General features: G+C 39.8%; 2 protein-coding genes across 2 annotated transcripts; one reads left to right on the top strand and one right to left on the bottom strand.

The window, feature by feature from the left end:
- Positions 1 to 342: 342 nt before the first annotated feature.
- Positions 343 to 5,699, top strand: rpl5b (ribosomal protein L5b). The gene is made up of 8 exons (XM_028586929.1): positions 343 to 446; positions 934 to 1,003; positions 1,080 to 1,195; positions 1,565 to 1,699; positions 1,965 to 2,167; positions 4,113 to 4,290; positions 5,202 to 5,290; positions 5,548 to 5,699. The coding sequence occupies exons 1-8, from the start codon at positions 444 to 446 to the stop codon at positions 5,645 to 5,647; spliced, it is 894 nt and encodes a 297-aa protein (XP_028442730.1). The 5' UTR covers positions 343 to 443; the 3' UTR covers positions 5,648 to 5,699.
- Positions 5,700 to 6,264: 565 nt separating this feature from the next.
- dipk1ab (divergent protein kinase domain 1Ab) lies at positions 6,265 to 17,035 on the bottom strand. The gene is made up of 5 exons (XM_028586928.1): positions 16,788 to 17,035; positions 9,121 to 9,255; positions 8,875 to 8,982; positions 8,588 to 8,764; positions 6,265 to 7,370 (listed from the first exon to the last, which is right to left on the bottom strand). Exons 1-5 carry the CDS (start codon positions 16,839 to 16,841, stop codon positions 6,558 to 6,560), a joined length of 1,287 nt encoding a protein of 428 aa, XP_028442729.1. The 5' UTR covers positions 16,842 to 17,035; the 3' UTR covers positions 6,265 to 6,557.
- Between the last annotated feature and the right edge of the window lie 4,381 nt (positions 17,036 to 21,416).

The following is a 21,416-nucleotide window of genomic DNA, read 5'->3' as shown; positions in this document are numbered from 1 at the left end:
CCTGACACATTCTGCCCCTGTTATTTTTAAGCTACAGTATATGAAAAAAGTTAACAAAAGGTTGATTAAAGGCTATGTAATTATGAAGGGATACATAAATGAGCGATCATGTTGTCGTTTTAATTAAATATGTAAGTGAGAACAAAAAGAGCCAAAAATACGAGAACGTGGCTTAAATGGTAATATGACTAAAATGAGAGACTGTGATTAAAATCACAGTTAGACTTTTTCCTGGTTAAAGGAAGATGGAAAAGCGCTGTTGTTTGGGTAAATGGCCGCCCCAGCTCGATAGGGGGCAGAGCAGCATGGCGACTCTGCGGCTCATCCTGTGACACGGTATTTACAGAGCATGCGCATGAGAATCTTCCTTTTTCCAGTGCAGCGGAGTCAAGCCCCAGTCTTTGGCTCCGGGCTCCTTCTTAAGGAGACAAAAAGACTGCAAAATGGTTTGTAATTCGTCCCAATATGTGTCTACATGCATACCTAAGACATACAATATGTGCTGTGAGGTGTCAGACATTTGAAAACATGCTGCTGATGTTTAGATGAAGATAGATTGAGTAATGCTAATGCTTACCCTGGTCTGCTTAAACGTGGCCTAATGGCTACCCTCACAAACTCACTGCTTCCTTTTTCCCGTAGACCGCTTTTCTGCATCATTTTCTTTAGTACGTGACCATTGGGTCCCTTAATTCACATCCCCCAAATTTCCTTTTTGTACAGCTTACTGTTGCCTCGTTTGCTTATCGTTAACCCTGCCTAGCATTTGTGCTAACTCCTCTCGTTCATTTCCATTGACCTGGCTAGCTACTGTTAGCCGGGTCTAACTGTAACGTTACACGGTGACAGTGACAGCCTTTAGGCACAGCAACGTATTAAACTAATGTGAAGTTAGTTTTCCCTGATGTTAAGTCAATGCATGTCATCTTGCAGGGTTTTGTTAAAGTGGTGAAGAACAAGGCCTACTTCAAGAGGTACCAGGTCAAATTCAGGAGGAGGAGAGGTGAGACATCCTCTGACAATCCCTTTCCCACTTAATGCTTAAGTATAATTTTTAAGTAACTGTGTGTTTCTTCTAGAGGGAAAGACCGACTTCTTTGCTCGTAAGCGCCTGGTTGTACAAGACAAGAACAAGTACAACACCCCCAAGTACCGGATGATTGTCCGTTTCTCTAACAGGGACATCTGCTGCCAGGTGAGCACACACAGAATTACCTTTTTTTTTTATTCAAAGGGACAGGGCTAAGTTTTACCTGTCAACATCTTTGTACTGACAGGGATATGTTTGTGCGTACTGCATTACGTCCAATGTAACCTCAATAAGGTAATTCTATGAAAGAAATTGTATATGGCCTGTTCTGACTAATTTAAACAGTCGGGGCAAATCACAATGTTGAGTTTTCCAATTATTGTTGGATGTTTTGGTCATATCCTGGAATGCTTAATCCAAACTGCTTTGCTGTATGTAAAAATAACTAATGTCTTGTGTAGAACAATGGTCTTTTGTAGTCCATATCAACATGAATTTGCAGTAAATTCATGATTACTTGTGATTGCGTTGCAGATTGCCTATGCCAAGATTGAGGGTGATATGATCGTGTGTGCAGCCTACTCTCACGAGCTGCCAAAATACGGGGTCTCCGTTGGCTTGACGAACTACGCAGCAGCCTACTGCACTGGTCTGCTCCTGGCCCGTAGAGTACGTATAAACTTGGGTTTTGCATACGGGTCCTCTGCCTCATATTGACCCCAAATGTTAGTGTCCTGAATGTGAAGAGATTCAGATTAATGGTGAAAATGCCTTGGTTTAATCCAGGTTTACTTTTTCTAGTTGAGTTCTCAGCTGTAACCGGGGTTATTGTGATATCAATAATTGGCCACACTTGCTTAATAATCTTTTGGAAACAAAGTTGGCTGGTGAACCAGATGTTAATCTTGAATCTCTTGCAAATGTCTGTCCTCAGCTTCTAAACAAGTTTGGCCTGGATAAGGTGTATGAAGGCCAGGTGGAGGTGACAGGCGACGAGTTCAACGTGGAGAGCATTGATGGTCAGCCAGGCGCTTTCACCTGCTACCTGGATGCTGGGCTTGCTAGAACCACCACAGGCAACAAGGTGTTCGGTGCCCTGAAGGGGGCTGTGGATGGTGGCCTGTCTATCCCACACAGGTAACCTGTCCCACTCTCTGTCACACAGGTTGGATTTGATGCTGTGCATGGCAATGTGGGCTATGGAAGAAAAGTAAAGTTTTGTTCCAGAATGACTTTTAAGCCATGTGTCAGCCAGACTGGTGAAAGCCCTAAAATTTCTAGAGCTTTACTGTATTCATGTCTCTAAATGAATAGACGCAAAGGTGGAAGCCATGGATGTATAAGAGGCAGTAGAAAGGAGAGGGGGTGGGAAAAGCACTGATTTAGGTGTGTATTTGTTTGGATGTTGAGTTCAACTGTTTCTCCTGAATCAGTTGCCATCTTGTTTTATAAGCAGTGTTCCTCTTGGATTTTTTTATTTTAATTTTTTCAGCAAGGGGTGGAAAGTGTTAACGTTGGGTTAGGGTTGTTACGTTGGGTTAGGGCTAATTAGTGGTGGTGCCCTACACTTCTGGCCAGCAGCGGCAATGGGAAATGGTGTAGGTGTTATGGGTCCTGAGCCTGGTCCCATATGAAGAGATTATACAGGATCAGCTGGAAAAAGATGTAAAAAGTAACATTGCCTAAGTGAATACAGTGCATCATTGTTTTTAGCAAGTTAGCTTTATTTGCAATGGATCCTTAAAAGCATCAAACAACCTATCCTATGTCTTCACAATTATACTCCACGATATAGTGTCCTTTCTCTCCGTTCCATTTCAGTCTTTGAATCAGAATAAAATCTGATCATAGTCCATTCACACAAATTTTGCAATGTGCATCTCAGATCCGTTTCACTATGACCACTACTTTGTCATTACCACACATTAAACCAGCACGGCACTTTAAGATAATTGAAACTGGTGATTTAAAGTTAGATCTCTCCAAAATAAAATGCAGGTAGAGTGCAGGGTCTCCATAGATGCAGACAGTACCACTCACTTCTAAGGGTTTTTTTCAGAGGTTACTTTTGTATTAGTCTTAACCTTTTTTCCAAAGAAAGCATTGCAGATTATACCTTTTTTTTTCACATGAAGTCTTTCAAGAAACTACATTAAAGGCTGTTTATTAGCTTATACCCCATTCAGACAGACACAACAATGGGGTCACAGCATCATAGGAACCATAGACCTCTCTCCTTCAATCTGGAGCATGCAGGAGGCATGATGTGGTTGACACCGGTTACAGAGACTTTCGCAAGTTTGTCAAATTAGTCACTTGCCGTTCTGTGAATTTGTCTGATTTTCGGTGTCAACTCTTGTAGAAGTTCCCGAATCTTGTGGTCTCCGGTAAAACATTTTTGTTGCCGTCTTTGTGGCATCTTCTTCACCCACGGTGTTTTACTTCCGGCGGCAGCAGCTTCCTGATAGACTGTCGCCTCGTTTGCTGTGAAATCTCTTTGTGACAGGCTGGGTCAGACAGGGAGCAGGACATTTAGGGAACAGCGGCCCAGGCTCGCAACTGAATGCCAGTAGTTTGCATTGGAAAGACGCATATACAAGGTTCCGTTTCCAGTAGCTGGAACACCCCGTTTCCACCTAGCATTAAAATGCTACCTGTACCTGAGATACAGTATGGATTTCAGTTGCAGTGCAGTGGAGCTGCCTGGCCACATGTGGAGGTGGTCTGGTGGATATTAAAGTTTATAGTCTCAACTAGGTTTAATGAGGTTTGTACTGTTTGCTTGAATTTATGAGTAAGCAAGTTCAAAAGGGTGTGCTTGAATGCATTGAGTGAGTTGTAATAATACAGGTGTAGATGGGCCCATATGGAAATTTATGTAAAGCAGTTTTGATTATTCACAAGTAAGAAATGATTAATTGTACATGATGCCGTAATGCAGTGCTACTTTCATTGTCCCTTGGAATTATGCCTTGACAAAGTGTCTGGCTGTTCTTCTTGGAAATTTTGACTGTCGTAGTTCTAACATTTCACTGAACCTGCTGGGAATCACTTTTTTGTATGATTTATTTTTCCCCCACAGCACCAAGCGCTTCCCTGGGTATGATACGGAGAGCAAGGAGTTCAACGCTGAGGTTCACCGCAAGCACATCATGGGCATCAATGTGTCAGAGTACATGAGCTACCTGATGGAGGAAGACGAGGACGCTTACAAAAAGCAATTCTCCCGCTTCATCAAGAATGGAGTCGCCCCTGATTCGGCAAGTCCTCCTTTGTGCATTGTTAAATTGGCTATCAAAACTGTATAACTGCAGGAAAGTCATTGCTTAGAGGTGCATTAATGCCACCTTGTGGACTGGAGTTGCTACACTATTATAGGCTCTCATCAGCAGAGATTTTAAACAAATAAAAAATACAAAACAAGAGAGGTCCAAGATCCGTGTGAACACTGCAAGTAGAGTGCCTTGGACCTTCTCTTTTTGAACTTTTGTGTTACCTTCCAAAGAGCACCTTCATGATTTGTAGGAACTTCCGAGCACTCCGGGTTTCTAAATTTAAAAATATCTACAATGTTAACACATCTCCACCCCAAGCAGTAAAACGAGCTTCATTCTGGATCACCTCTGAAAACTGTCTGGAAAAAATCTGCAGTTTTTCTTTGGGTCTGCTCATCAGTCTCATTTGGGAGCAATTGAGTCAAGTGCATCACCTGAAATTCAGAAGTCTGGCGTTTGGCTAAATATCAAACCGGTTTGAAAATGTTTACACCGGCCCAAGCCTATCAAAAACAAATCCCTGTCCTATTTATTACTACATAAAACGGAAAAACATTTTCACTATAACATTTTGAAACATCTTAGAATGCTTCTAAAATCTTATTTTCCCTAGGTGTGGGAATCACCAGAGGCCCCACGATACAATATCACAATACTTATGTCACTACACAATATTATTGCGATTTTTAAACCTATTTTGATATTCTGCCATATATTGCAATTTACTTTTTTTTTTTTTCACAACTTCAAATTAGGTCTTTGTCAACATCTGTTTTCTCTAAAAAGATAAATTTCTCCTCAGTATAATTTCCTTGGATATGAAACTAAAGTTGTACCCAGAAACTGATGCGATATAAACTTTTGAACCTGAGTTTGACTGGTCATGTTTCTTTTAGATCGAGGAGATGTACAAAAAGGCTCATGCTTCCATTCGTGAGAACCCTGTCCATGAAAAGAAGCCTCCCAAAGAAGTCAAGAAGAAGAGGTGAGAGATGTTGATGTTTTAAAATCATTTTTAGGTTTATTATAAGGTCTCAAACAAGTTTGTTGGAGTAAAATATTCACTTAATGTGTGTGGGTGTGTGGGTTATATCCAACTCGAGCATATGACTATATAGTATTATAGTAAACAATTTGAAATGCAAGTTAAGCCTATTGAGATGTATGGAAGGTACAAAAAGACTTGAAATTTGAAATGATAAAAAACCTGCAAATATTAATGGTGCTTGTTTTGTGACCTAGGTGGAACCGTGCCAAGCTCTCTCTGGCCCAGAGGAAAGACCGTGTCGCCCAGAAGAAGGCCAGCTTCCTCCGTGCTCAGGAACAGGAGGATGCTGATTGAGATGCTGCTCCCTGTGGAAATTTTGTTCTAATAAATCTATTAAAAAAGAGTAGTATTCTTGAGTACTTATTCATATATTGTACTTGATGTTTCCTTTTAGCATTGTCGGGGCTTCTTGATCACCTTAATTTGGGGATTTGTATAGGGTAGTTTTGTGTAATTAAACCTCTCAATAGTTAAAAATGGTTTATAGGCTGATTTGCTTGTCATAAAAAAAAATAACTTGTGCAATGAAATCATTTCTGCAAACAAACATACCTTCTAAACAGAAATGTCATTTGTCTGAAGGAGTTGAATCGGAGCGTTGAGGTGAATCAAAGTTGAAGGGTAATTTTGGTATTTTTCTCCCTGGACTATCCCTTGCTTTCACTAATTTAAACGAAAGTGTTGAGTAAAGTGCAGTATTGAGCGAGGACGCTGGACTCAGATTGTTCTAAGTGTGATGACATTATGGAAAGGACCTCCTACAGGGAGACCTTTCTGTTAAAGAGTAAGATCTTTTAGTTTAATCAAATTTCCAGCGACAAACTCTGCAGACTCAATTTCTAATACTTTTAATGTATATAGAATCAGCATATTTTCACATGTAAATGCATGAATTAAGGGTTTATTTCAAGCATACCAGGGTGGTGATTGTTGGAACATGGAAAGACAAACCAAGATGGCTTTTGATAGTTTTATTTTTGGAGCCGTTTTCATGTTAAAGGATCATTGTCAGGGTTTTAAAAAAAATAATTCTCATTTTGCTCCAGTGTATATTAACAGTTAACTTGTGATTAAATCAGTGACATTCCTTGACAACTGCTTCAAGATAAAATGCGTTAAGATAAGGGGAGTCATATGCTTGTTTCCACAGTGAAAAGACTAATATAAAAAAGTAATCTTTGTGCTTCTGAAAGCTTGTCATTTATTAGGAGTCTTTTGTGTGAGAGATTTTCTTCCATAGCAAAGTCTTGAGATTGTTTAGAATAAGTGAGTGCTCAATTTCCATCTGTTCTACCGAACCTTTCAGTGCAATGCAAGCGTACAGCTGCTTCTCAAGCTCCTCCTTGACATCAGATGGGGCACCTCTCAGAATGTAGTCCTTGAGTGCCTCACAGCCTTTGGCTAAGTTTGGCCTGGTGACCTCAGGTGTGCAACGGTGCTTGGTGAGGTCACAGGAAGTGAGGCAGTCTGCCCCGTAAAGACAATCCTCGTCCACATCGCAGTGTTTCTGCCTAATGTTTTCTTGGAAAATGGCTTCAGGAACAATGTACCGTGCATCCATCACCTTCAGGTCATGCCGATCATTGTAGCCAAAACTGGTGGCACTCACATCGCACATGAGGAAGCTGCCGAAAGTGCCATGGAAAACGTCCTCGACCAGTTCCAGCAGTCCAATGGAGATCTTGGCCTTGTGTGGCCAGGAGGGGGTGAACCATTGGTCCATGCTGCGGCGCAGACCAGCAGGAATCCACACCTCGATGATCCAGGGTAGACTGATCCCGTACAGGGGAGAGTATGGCACCTTTTCCATCACATACAGGTCTCCACAGAAGCCCAGTAACTTGGGTGTGTGCTCTCTGTCTTGCAGGACTAATGCTAACAGGAATTCATTGAGCTGCAGCAGTGCCCAGGTGGAGCGAGCCTCGGGCAGTGAGATATGACCATCTTTATTGGCATCTGTTATAGACAATACTTGGGTTGCCAGGTCAGCAAGGTTGGCCTGATCCCCCACTTTAGCCTGTAAATAAAGAAACGTTTTAGGACAAAACTTTAATTTAGACTCGATGTTGGACTTTGTTTGATCTAGTGTTTAAAGGGCAACTTTGATATTTTTCAACAACAATCTTTGACATTGGTCCAGTATAAAGTAAGACCGCTGCGGTCGAGCAGGAAGGTACAATGTAAGTTATTGGGCAAATGTGCACCTTCAATTGTGTGCTTTTTTTACCACCGACATGCTCAGATTATTATGTGTGTGTCTGACAACTTTATGGAAAGGATCCCTACAGAGGTGAGATCCTTTTTGTTAAACATGAAACAACCCCATAATCGCTATCGCCATACCCACCAGGCTTTAAACAGTAATTTTATCATTGTAAAATACACTTGAAAGAAACAAAATAAAACTATCAAAAGCTGTCTAGATTCTGCTTTCCACTGTTCCAACAATTCTGGTTTGGTTGAAATAAACCCTTAATTTATCCATTTCACATGGAAATATGCTTGCTCTATTATACACGCTAAAATTATTGTTTATTTAAATAGTGGTGGGTTTGGCGATAGCGATTTCGGAGGTCTATCTCTGTAAGAATCCTTTTCATAATGTTGTCAGACACTTAGAACACTGAACACGTCCGTGTCAAAAACAGCACATTTAGTGGACAAAATTGATAATGCACATTTAAAATATGTGATTACATTGCAAAATTCAAAGATTCTTGTTCATATTAGTCACTTAGACACTAGTCTCGCATTGCCAGACTTTCCTACACAGCACTGCGCAGGAGGGTCTGGCTAGTTCACACAGTATTCTGGGATGGGAGAAAAACGTGCTATGGTTTATTGGCATTTCTTTAGACCAATTATAATCGTCTTGGGCACAACGGTGTCTCTGCAAAATAGCCTCGAGAAAGGAACTTGTTTTGGTGAAACATGTACGTTCAAAGGTTGTTTTAGTCGTGCAACAGAAAACTCAGATTGGACAGATACTCTAGCTAGCTGTCTGGATTTACCCTGCAGAGATCTGAGGAGCAGTTAACCATAGTCCTCATAACTCAACCAGAGTTTAGAATGCCAACACAAAGAAAGAGGAAGGTGAAGGACATCTGGCTGAAATGAGGGACATTCGGCAGAATTTCTGGCAGCACCTGAACAATCCCGTAAATGAAAGATCGTTGATATAGACTACTGAGACACGAATAAAAAAAAAAATTACCCTTTAATGGGCTTTCTGACCTTAAGGTGGTTGAGGATCATCTCTCTAAACTTTTCCACAGAGGTCCCCTTGGTGGGCTTGTTGAAGGCCACAGCCTCCTTCCTGGGCTCCATCTCGCTTCCCAAATCATAATGAGGAGCCTCCTCCATCTGGCACTTAATGACTCCCTCCAGGTCTCCCCAGCTTCCAGAATACACCTAAAATCAACAAGGTGGGCTTGAGGTGCAGCTGGGTTAACAACAACCATACTGGAGAGCAGTGTTTGATAAAAAATAAAAATAAATAAATAAATCAACTGACCACTGACCTGGCTGTTAGGCTTGGCAGTGAAGCACTTCCCCAGGTAAAGCGTTTCTTTCTTACATAGGCTGCTGCAGGCCGAGCCGTCAATGACTCCTTTCCTGTATTTGTCACACTGAAAAATACAATGGAAATATTGGTATGGTGCACAAAGGGAACTTGAAAAATAACTATTATCAGGAGTAGAGAATATAGGACATATATAGGCAAGGCCTGGATGGGTCTAGGAATATGATATAAGTACAATACTCACGATTGAATTTTTGCAGTCATGCCCACGACACAGCTCTGTGTAGGACGAGTACTCGACATAAACTATCCAGCTCCCCACAAACACTGTCAGCCAGGAAAAGAACAGGTACTTCATGTGCAGGTAGGAAAATTTGGCCTGTTGAAAACATATTTCAAAGATTTTTTTAACACTAAAAAAAATAAAATCTTGAAAAGTACATACATTTTTTTTTCAAGATTTATTGAGCTCATATATTAAGGTTCAGTGATATATCTAAATGTAAAACTGCGTCTGATTGTTACTCATTAAATCATTTGCAGTGTGTTTCAGTGCATTTAACTGGCCTCTGTGATCTCGGGCCAGCCAGATAAAATGGATTTTTTAGATGGCATACATCATAATGGAGATTAATGAGAGGATGGGAATCATGTTTGTCCCTTCTTTCATGTGAACTGCACACAGCATGCCCTTACCATGAAAACAAATTGGAGCAAAGCAGTGACCTTTGCATTAACCGGAATATTCTTAGAAGCAATGTTAAGTCTGGGGATGTGCACAATACATAACTGGGAAATAACCAATTACCATATTTGGTGTCCATATTTTTCCTATTTGATGTCCTAGTTGGTGATATCACAATGACAATGTGACATCAAAGGACATACTGACTAGAAACATTACAAATTGGCTTGGTTTGTGCACGGCCAAGGACAGGAGGGCTCTGCAGTTGGTGATTGAAACTGCTCAGAACATCACTGGTGTTGCGTTGCGTTTTGTTGTGCAACCTTGTGTTGTAGAAAGACAACATACTGTATGTGCTCAGTAAGATTGGGCATCAAGAACCAGTTCCACCTTGAAATCGTTTCAAAAATTATGATTTTAATAGAATAGTTTTTTAATTGGAATTGTTTGGAAAATTTTGTTTAGAATCCGATCATTTTGGTCCTATTTCCCTATAGCAGCCACCGTACTTCCAGGCGCTTGTTATGTTGCAGCAGGATAACAGTAAGCAGCGCTCTAAAGTGTGGCTTAATTTAATGTTGAAAAGGCCTGGTAAAACTGTAAATCACCATTGAATCTAAATAAAATGTTCCTCTTATCTGTAAAATAAGCATGTTTCAACTCCACCCCTAAAAGAATTGGAATCGAAAATCAATAAGAACCGGAATCGAAAGAAAGAATCAGAATTGTTAAAATCAAAACAATGCCCGACCCTAGTGCTCAGTATGTGGTCTGTCAACCTTACAAAAATATCAAAACTTTTAAAGATTACAAAAGTCAATGTAAAAATCTTTTGATTCATGTTACAATAAAGTAATTTGGCCTATGTGTAAGGGAATAGGCCAGTTAGTGGATTACAAATGACTTTCAAACTGAGTTGTGTCACAGAGTACATCATTAATGTAATTGCTTCTAAATAGGTGCTCAGTAATTACCAGCAAATTATGTTGTGGTCTGGCACAGCAACAGTGGAACATTTAGAGCATCTCCAGACTCATTACCTTGTCTTTTGATTTTCCTTCTAAATCCCCAGCTGATAAATACAGTCTGCTTACATCAATAATGGCATTCATTAGTAAAAAATGACAGAAATTTTAGCAGTCCTACTATTAATGATTCTTGCATCAGTGGTTGACAGTGATGGACTCCCACTGCTTCTACACTCTGCTGCCTTTCAGTTCCAATTTTATTTATTTCTTTAGGTCTCTCTATCTCCCTCCCCCTTCTACTTTTTCTTTCTGTGCTCCATCTTCTGGGATCTTTCTGACCCAACTTTACAGTTTAACACAAAATAGATTGAAGCAAAGAGCTTTGCTCTTTTCCTATACACTCAACCTGATAAAAAAGCAAACTTAGAAACACGAGATGTGAGGTTATTTTCAGTATTGACGAGATTACATTTGTATCTGTCTCTAAATGGATCTTCAATCCATTTTCTGCTTTTGACACCACAGATAATACAGAAATCAAGGCTTTCAGACAGCCTCTATATGTCACTCTGTAATCTAATTTCTCTCCATGCAGTGGTCGTTAATCTCATGTTAGGCTATATTATCCTCTTGTTTTGAGGGAAAAGCACATAAGTATATTTGGTTACACTTTACTTGAAGGTATCTACATAAGAGTGACATGACACTGTCACAAACGTGTCATAAACATTATAAACAAGTCATAAACGTTTATGACATAACGCTTCTGTCAGTGTCATTCGGTTTTTGTCATGACAAGTTATGGTTAGGGTTAGGGTTTATGTGTCATGACAGTGTCATGTCACTCTTATGTAGATACCTTCAAGTAAAGTGTTACCGTATATTTTTTTGCTACCAGTGAGGACATCAAGAGAATCTCTTTATTTTATTTTCTATTTCTGAGAATTTAACAACCTGATGAGTTTACACTCTGTAGTTACACACATTTACACAAAACATTGTATTTGAAGGCTAATTCTGATAATTGTAAGACTAAATATCTTCAAAACGGCATTAATCGATTTTGTGGCCCCTTGGGGGCAGCACCTCAAGCTGTGAACACAAAATTGACGTACAGTATTATCACCATATAAAGTTGGTAAATGTGTTAGCAAACATATGGGTCCACATATGGAGTTGTGTTTCTATGATCGTAAGCCCATATAGGGGAGAGCGGGGTAATTTGTCACATGGGTAAGTTGTCACATGGGTAAGTTGTCACACTGCTCATAACTCCACCACTAGCAGCTCTATCTCAAAAATCAAATAGCCACTTTGTGTGACTTCTTCTTCTAAAGGCAACTTCCTTATCACATGTGGTCAAGGTCGCTCTAATCTGAGGTTAGCACAATTTTCTTATTTTTCTGCTTAAAAAGTAAAACAATTGCACTTTAAATTTTATGCAATAAAACTTTGTTAGGTATGAATGTTAAAAATAATTATTTTGCACAAAATAGAGGACACAATAACGTGTGTTTACCTTCATTTACCTCCATTCAGTTTTCATGAATCTATGTGCAAGCCAGGGAACGTTAGAGTTTGAAGTTCAAAGTAAAGTGGTCTTGCCACTTAATGTGTTTTGATTGAAGTGTGTATTGTTTTTCAGATTCTCTAGGCATGATAGTTTATATTTCCAGTTCTGTAAATCAATATTCACAAATTAGTTGTGTTCTTATTTTTAGATAATCTAGTGTGACAATTTACCCGCTTGCCGATGGGGCAAATTGTGTACATTCTCTATTTAACAGTCTACAACTCCGTAATGAGATATGATAGAAGATATGAAAATGTTATGAATACAACATAATCCCAAGACTTCCTTCTTTCATTTGGTATGACATTTATACTATTGTGATGTATGGTGCTCAGTAAATGTTAGACAGTGTGAAAAGTGTGACAACATACCCCGCTCTCCCCTACACTCTCCTTTAAGCTCTGTTTTAGCCTCTTCCAACTTCTGAGCTAAGTACCTGGCTCTTAGGCTGCTAAATGCTTCACTATGTTCACCAAATAGTTTGCTGACTGTGTCTGTCTGCTGTTTGCTGTTGGGCTCGTAGTGTACAGTGGGTTCATCAGAGCTTTTTGCTGAAAACGGCTGCCCACTGTGGATGAAACAATAATGATCAGTGAGGTGAGACTGAATTGAAAAGGTTATGGGCCACAAAGCCAGAACAATGTAGGCTGTTCTCATTCACTGTTCAAACATATGCTAACAAAAAGTAATGTACTCCTATAATTCATATATAACCCACCTAATTGTGAGCCAGGACGTGCAGGGCTGCCTCTAAGGAGGAAGTCAGGTGATGTAATTTATACTATAAAGAGTATAGGTGTAGGGAGGTCAGGGATGGATGGGTCAAAGAAACATTTAACTAGTGCTATATAAATATGATTTCTGCAGCTTTATTTATTTATTGGTTTACTTACAAATCTGACCGTGCAGGCCCACAACCAATGTATCAGCAGTGACCACACAAGCGCTGCCAGTACCTCAGATAGATTTTTCCGTAGTTGAAATGCATCAACAACAAAAGCATTATGGAAATAACACTCTACGGGGAAACAAATGTATCGCTGGCCTTTTTCTAATCGATAGTTTGTGGCTTTCCTTTCAACTCTGGCCGATGCATTTCTATCTTTGGGATTATGTATTGACCCTTTTTGAAGGGAGAGTTACAAACATGGCTAATGAGGTAATATTGACAGTGGCTGCGGTGACAGCTATTAATTAGGGACTGACTGGGAACTGTGGCCAGTGACGGACTGGGATCAAAAAACAGCCCTGGCATTTGCAACACACCGCCCCTATTTTTCGTTAATAACCTAGCTTGAAAATTAGTAACTCTGCCTTCTGGGTGAATCTTTCCACGAACCTTTCCGCAGTACAATCTTGAATATATGTGGCTGCATGCATAAAATAACTTATCAAAATTAACCAAAGACAAATTATCAGTAGTGGCACATAGGGGTCCATAGGGGACCCCTTTGTCCAAATTCCAGATGGCCAGTCTGTCACTGACTGTGGCCATGTGCTGAGGTGGGCGGAAAGAAACGGTCTAACTTGATCTGGTTGAAATCCTTCCTTTATACCCACCTACATACCCGCCAGGGAGCCTGTGTGCCATTTGAAGTTCTGTTATATACAAATATATACTGTACGGTTATAAAGTGCTACCTGATGTTGAACTACTGAGGCAAAGAGGAGATAAGAGCTGATCAAGAGCAGCACATTACTGTTCTGACACTTGTTTTTGCAGCATGCACACCATTCATCCATTATGTATGATTATAAAGCTATCCCTCAGAGGTTGCCGGTTAATGGGCTGCTGTGCAGAGCCGAGAAAGACATGAAAACACAGAAACAAAAGATGGATGGGACTGAAGGAGTGAATAACAGCATATTCATGAAGAGTTTGCCTGATATCACTGACAAATATAAAAAACAGCCATATTCCGTGTGTAAAATGTTAAAGAAAAGGGCAGATAGTAATGCGCCAGTGGCAGTCCAGCATGCCTTGTCACAGATTCTCTGAAGGTAAAATGAATGTCTGCACAGACACTAGAAAGATCTGACTCATCACAGTCCAGACAGCAGGCAACCCCCTGCCTCACACACACACACACACACACACACACACACACACACACACACACACACACACACACACACACACACACACCACCCCCCACCTCAACCCCAACACACACGCACAAGGCACGCATTTCCATGCTGACTCAATACTGCGACATTAACACATGTGAACATTACTTTATCAGCCGTCTGTCATGATGCTGTGAATCTAACATCAAGAGCGTGGAGGTCACACACAATACATTTAGGCATATGTTATTCCTGCAAGGTCTGCAGCTTCCTGTCAGGGTAAGCACCCCCATTATTTGTAAAAAAAAAAAAAAAAAAAAAAAAGAAATGTGATGTAACAATTGCTGTTAAATATGAGTTACTTTAAACGTTTCTGCCGCTAGGGGTCTCCCAATCACAACAATAACAAAAGATGGAGCAATGTCGTCATTGCAGTCAGTTTTTCCCGTTTAGGATTTCTTCAGTGTTCATTGTACAGGAGGTTTTTACCGAGAGCCGAATAATCCGCAGAGGTCTCCTCCTCACCTAAACAAATGGACCTAGTGATTTATATCAGTAAAACATTGACTATAGTAGTTTAAAGTAATGTTAAAAAACTGTGTTTCTCCAACGCTGTTCGGCACGTAGGCGGAGGGGCTGGAGCCGAGCTGCTGCTAACATTTCCTCAGCTTATTTCTTGGATAACCTTTGATCCAGATGCCTGTAGTTAAAATCCCTCATCTGGTTAACAAATGACCAAATTCTAGTGTGTTGAAAAAATTGTGGCTTAATACTGGCTAAAAATTCAATTTATGACAGATTCTGGCAGACAATGCGCAGTGGGGCAGGCTGTTCTAGAGGGGATAGGACGACCAAATGACACGGACCGTGTCCTTGATCAAGATTTTTCTGGGTTTGACAATTGTTGGAAACATTTGGGATTATGTAACAACTCAACAAAATGTTTTTTCTAGTCTTTTTTAGATGTTTATATGCGGAAAATGTACTTATAATTATTAAAATGTAATATATGACATTAATACATAACGTCAGCGAAAAAAACTACAACAAGGAGCCTTTAAATAGAAAAGGAAATAATAAAAAACTAATAATGTTAACATGGCTTGGTAATTTGTTGAAATATTAAATTGCATTTCAAAAGCTATACATTTTTACAAGCAAAGCTCTTAATGTACTTAAAATCAGTCTCAATAGATGTCACTATACAGCACCAGCTTGATTTATGGACACGAAAGTTATCAATTGGCACTACATGAAGAGAAAAATTATCTTTTAATCATTTGTGAAGCGAAATAAGCATGAACAGGAAAATTGTGCTCAATCAAACATGTTTGTGTTAGGCTACAGATTAAAATAAAATAAATGAATCTGGATAGAACACAGGAGTTGTCAGTTTTTGTATTTCAGTGGAAATAGCTTCACTCCAAGGATCAATGAATGACACTTCTTAAGTTGTCACTGGAAGGCTGTGGTGGCCTAGAAAACTGAACGATGCTGGTGGCTGTCCCTTGAGACCGGCTGTTCTTCCCTCTATTCACAGCACTTGACAGTTTTTGTCTCTAACATGCAAGGACACAGGCAGGAAACACACATGCAGCAGCTGAGATGAGATGACACTATGTTCGACCAAAATTAGTTCATCAAATGGCTGTGGCCGAAGGTCTCAAAGATAAATTCATTAGCAAAACATTCAGTCAGAATAGTGTGATGGTGCAGAGAGGCACGTTTACTGTACTACATCAGTCAGCTAGAGAATGTGTTCAAGTTGACTTTCTATAAATGATCTAACTCTGTGGATCCCAAGACCTCCACATGTCCTTGAGGGGCTTCCCTAGCAGAGTTTAATTTTACTTATGAAGAATGCCACTGTGGGCTTCACCTAATTTCAGACGCAGACTTAATATACAGGGCCCTCATGTGGGGGGCCCACAAAAATACTCAAATTAATAGTCGTGGCTGCAGGGAGGGGCCCACAGAGAATGCCTATGTACAGGGTCCGGAATTTGGTGCTACGCCCCTGCTGTTACATAATGTTCTTCAACAAGATCAGGATAATCAGGGCAGCGCATGTCAAATACAGGTTTATGATTTAATATTTTTATGAAACATTTGACAATGTTTTATCCAAGTGAATGGTGGTAAAGCATTTCTTGTTCTGTGGTGCAGAAACCCCCAAAAATGCCACAGAAGGACAATGAGGAAACAGTGAATGTCTCATGCATTGTCAGGTGATGATAAAGTTTTCCAGCCTCTGAAACAGTTTATTTTGACTGTAGCCTACCAGCTAGATGTATCATGGACATGGTTGCTACAGCAACGGGAATCAGGAGGATGGTTGTTTCCTTCCGTCGAGCTTCAAGTGATTTTATGATTCAGTCTGAAAAACCTATAGGTCTACTGTAAAGCCTGCAAATTAACACCAATCCATATGCAATATGAAGGTCAAATGATAAGTAGAGTAGGCTATAATATTAATACTCATCAGTCGCACCGTCGCATACAGTATATCTACCAGTAACATGAGTGTATAGGCTACAGATAGCCTATAGCCTACATAAACAGAGCCTGGGTAGATTCCCAACTGGACACCAGAGTAAAGGGGATTCCCAGAAGCTTACCTGGATGAACAGAGGCTTTCTAAACAATCCCCATGGAAACAGACCCCTTGCCATGGTAAATGAACATCTCACAAAAGCTGTTGAAGGAAGAAATTCAGCGTACACTTCACACGGTACCAGGCAACGCCTATTGGACTAACCCTGGAAATATTTCAAATATAGGCTTAAACATAACTAATTCTGTCGGCAGCACCGTGAATATGGATGCGGCGACGCGGCAGACTGAGTTGCGCGTCGGCTGCAGCGAAGTGAGGCTCATATTGGTTTGATCACTTCTGGGGCGTTTGACCAATTACAGAACGAGAATGGGTAACAGTTTGTAACCTCAATGTAAAAATATAGATTAGGTACTGACTACAGGCGTGCTGCGGTTTCTCTAATAACAATCTTGAGCCTTTAAGCAGGCTAAAGTTTTTTTCTGTGTTTTTCTGTGTTATATGTTTAGGTGGCAGACAATTTGGTTATGGGTTTGCTCGTTTTTTTTAAGCCTATATTAGGCCCCCTATTTCTTTCTTTATGTGAATTTACAAATTTACCAATTTAAAACATGTGAAAAATTTACTTTATACTAACTATAGGCTATGACATAGATATAATCACCCAAGAAATTCATTCAAAACTCGTACAAGTAGCCTATTGCAAATCCAAATGTGCTTTACAATATTGTAAAGGCAAACACATTTCCTTAAAAACTTTCTTAAAGCTGCTCAAAGCATTATTTTTGTATCAACAATCGATCACATAACTACATGTACATGATGATGGATCAACGACGGTATATTTCCAGGATAATTGCCTCACATACGGCGCCGCCGGATGTTCTGCCGGATGTCCCTCACCTTTTGTGTGTTGCCGTTCTCAAACTCTGTTCCCTTCGGGAAACAACAACAAACTTTGAGCTAGCAAGCCAGATGCAGAAAATGGGAAGTTTTGAAGAAAATTTGGTTCTTTCAGGGAATGATTGTAAAGATTTACAAAGAATATGTTTACGGCATTTACTATCTACAAAATGGACAAAATATACACACAGCGATAAGAGCAAATTAGTTTTAACCATGTACCCAGCTAATAGAAATACCTCATGTTACTGTATAAACTGTACTGTGAACAGTTGACTTCAGTTAATATTGTATGCAGAGTTTTCTTTTGCGGGGTGCAAATGTTCCACCAAAACAAGTTCCTCCTCGAGACTATTTTGCAGAGCCACTGCATCCAGAGCTTAGTGCCACCAAATCTTATTAAGTTTGACCATAGTTGTCTAAGATAAAGATAAAAATGTACTTTATCATGATGTAAAGATGTAGGGAAACCTATATTCTAAGGCACAGATAGAAAGATAATTCTGAATTCTTGTAGTGATAGTGAGACCGACTGGCTTACTAAAGCTAAGCAGAGCGTTAACATTTTGCCCTGCTACATTTGAAAACAAATGGCATATGTTACCTCAATTCCCAGGAAAACTGGCCTCAGGGAAGATTTGTAATGTTGTGTTGGTTTAAAAAAATAACACAAAACAGTGGCTGGGTTGGTCTCAGTGGGTAGAGCAGGCGCATATATACTGAGACGTTTATGCCTTGACGCAGAGGTCCAGGGTTCGAATCCGACCTGTGACGATTTCCTGCATGTCTTCCCCCTCTTTCTCACCAAGCTGTCCTGTCAAATTAAAGGTGGAAAATCCCCAAAAATAACCTTTAAAAAAACGTAATTTCAGACAGACTATCCCAGTACTGGGAGATGAGACAGAAAGCTTGAGGGGTTCTTTAGGGACATGTCAGCTGACAGAAGCTGTCAGCTCCAATACCACAGTGGGATCATGAATCACGTCATCCTAGTTTTGATTTATATTTTTATTATTCATTATATTTATAGGGTTTAGCCTACATCCATATTAAATTCATGTCTTTTCTTCTGCCATTGAATCTAAACAGTGGGGGGACAAAGGGTGGACAGCATCCTCTTCTTTATTGCATATTAATGTGACTTATGAAAAGCATATCACATTTTGTCTATATTACGTCTTGAGTAAAGTGACCCTAAATTTGTAAGATTTCTAAAATTCTTGCCCTATATATTTGAAAAGACTTCTGTATTCGATTCTGCAGATCTCTTAGCATTTTGTAAATGAAGAGATTTCAACAGCAAAAAGTAATAGGCACTCAGTTATAAAGCACATTTGATGCATTATCATCCATCAGAACAAACAACAGTCTAAGTTTCTGTGATTGCATTTCATGAAAAAGCATTGCCAAGTGTGAAAAATTAGACATGACAGATGTGTTGCACAAGACTAAAGAATGCATGTAGCACAACAGAGCTGGGATAGCTGCATTGCTAAATTCTTTTAAGATAGAACATTAGAAGACAGGAACAAAGCATCATATGCTGGGAATGTTTGATTTGCTGGGAGAGGAGATTACAGTTTGGAGGAGAGTTACATGAGCCTAGAGGAAAGAAACTGGATGCAGATAAGGTATTTCCTGCAATTATGTAATGCTGATTACCTTGAGGCACTTTAAGTGGGCAGATGAAAGAAATATTTCCATAAAAGAACAAACAACAACCTTGCTGATGGCAGAGAAATACTGAGAATGATGGGCTTCAGATATTGTCCTCTTTGGATGCCTGATTGGTACAGATTCACAATGTCTAATATAATGAAGGACTTCTCCACAACCTTTCAGATTAATTACCACTGGAAAACATCTGCAGAGAGTTCTATGCCTACATCAGTTTACCTTTCATTAACAACAATAATCCCTGTTTAGTCTTGCAGCCCACACCTGCTCATTACCTTGTCTTTCCATTAACGTGCATCACAACCCAGTAAGTAGCTGAGATAACAAATGACAGAACGTATGTCACACAGCCCACCAGAAATAATATTAACATTTTCTGATCTGGAACAGTTTGTACCTGCGCCAGTGTTGAAGTACTCAGGATTTTATTTCAAGACAAGTCAAGACCTGGGGGGATATCAGCTGCAGGGATATCACTAACGTGCCTGTGCATTGTCTGCTTTATGTGTTAACATCATTACTGGGATTGGATGTAAAACTTCCTGCTTCAAATGCAACCAATAATTTGACTCACTTATAATTTGAAATGTGTTACTGTTGTTGACCCCCTCTCCCTGCCCCCTTAACACGCACCCCAAAGAAAGTGAATGTGGGAGACAGCAGAAGATGCTCTGGCTGTCTGGGAAACATTACAGTACATTGTCACATTATCATTAACAGAGATCGTGGACAATCCTGAGGCGGTTGTTTGTGACAGTTGATATGTGAGGTTGATAGGTCATTTTAAACTGAATATTATTTACAAATAGAAATATAGAGAGCAGACAGACTCATGAGAAATAAATGATGTTAGTCTTCCCCCTCATGGTGATACTCCTGTATTACAATTTTATGGCTGTATCCAGCTTTCATAAGTCACTCTGGGTACAAAAGACAAGGACATTCAGAATGTGTGGGAGTGGGTTCACTCTCAAGAGCTAGAAGGATGCAAGAGACATTTTTTTCCTGCAGTCGCAAGAGGTCCAGTAAAGAGCAAAGTAAGATTACCAGACCTTTAAAGTCTGGTGGGGTGGTGATTGTGCAGTGGATATAACACATGCCTTTGGTGTGGAAGACCTGTGTTCAATTCTCACTATGATACATCTACCAATGTGTCCCTGAGCAAGACACTTAAGCCCTAGTTGCTCCAGACGCATGTGACCTCTGACACATATATATATATAGCAATTGTAAGTCGCTTTGGATAAAAGCGTCAGCTAAATAACATGTAATGTAATGTTAAAGAAGAAATCTGATGAAATTCTATATTTAGAAGTTTTGTATGTGTGTCCAAAGCCTAATATATCTTATTGCCTGCTGTTTTAGATTTTGTTTTTTTATGTGAGTATATATCCTTAAACAATTTTTAATTAATTTACATCTTCTTCAAACGAGTTTGCGGATAAATTGACAACATAAGTATTTACTCAGCATACAAGATACGCTTCCTCAGAGGCAGACATTTTTCTAAAACTGGTGGTTTAGTCATTCAGTGTTCTCTATTCTGATAGATTTGATGATTTGAAATAATTTACTCACCAAAGATACATTTATTTATGGAAAAGCATTTCTGTAAATATGCTGTACCATTTACATAGCAGATGGTGTGCTTCACTTTGAGAGTGTTTTATGTAAATGTGATGACTAATGTGTTCATGATGAGCCTGTGGAATGAGACAGTGAAATGTTATGTGGCTGACCCTTTAATGTCCCACTCTCCTTCATCTAATGTGATACACGCACACGCACACACACACACACACACACACACACACACACACACACACACACACACACACACACACACACACACACACACACACACAGAGAGAGAGAGAGAGCCTGAAGACTTAAGAGCACAACACAACACAGCATGATACACTGCAGCTGCCACATGGCAGGCTTTGGAACACAGAGTTGCTGGATCAGGGTGAAATGTGATCAACAATGCTATACAGTGTGCACTTTTTGGTCAAGTGCATACAGGGATCTCTGAAACACAATCCCTCCCTAAAGAGGAGTGTACAAATGTCTAACACAGCTAGTTATGAGTCACTCCTCAAACTGGATTACC

Source organism: Perca flavescens, chromosome 9, assembly GCF_004354835.1.
Source record: "Perca flavescens isolate YP-PL-M2 chromosome 9, PFLA_1.0, whole genome shotgun sequence".
NCBI lineage: Eukaryota > Metazoa > Chordata > Actinopteri > Perciformes > Percidae > Perca > Perca flavescens.
This window is presented reverse-complemented; position numbering and strand designations above follow the sequence as displayed.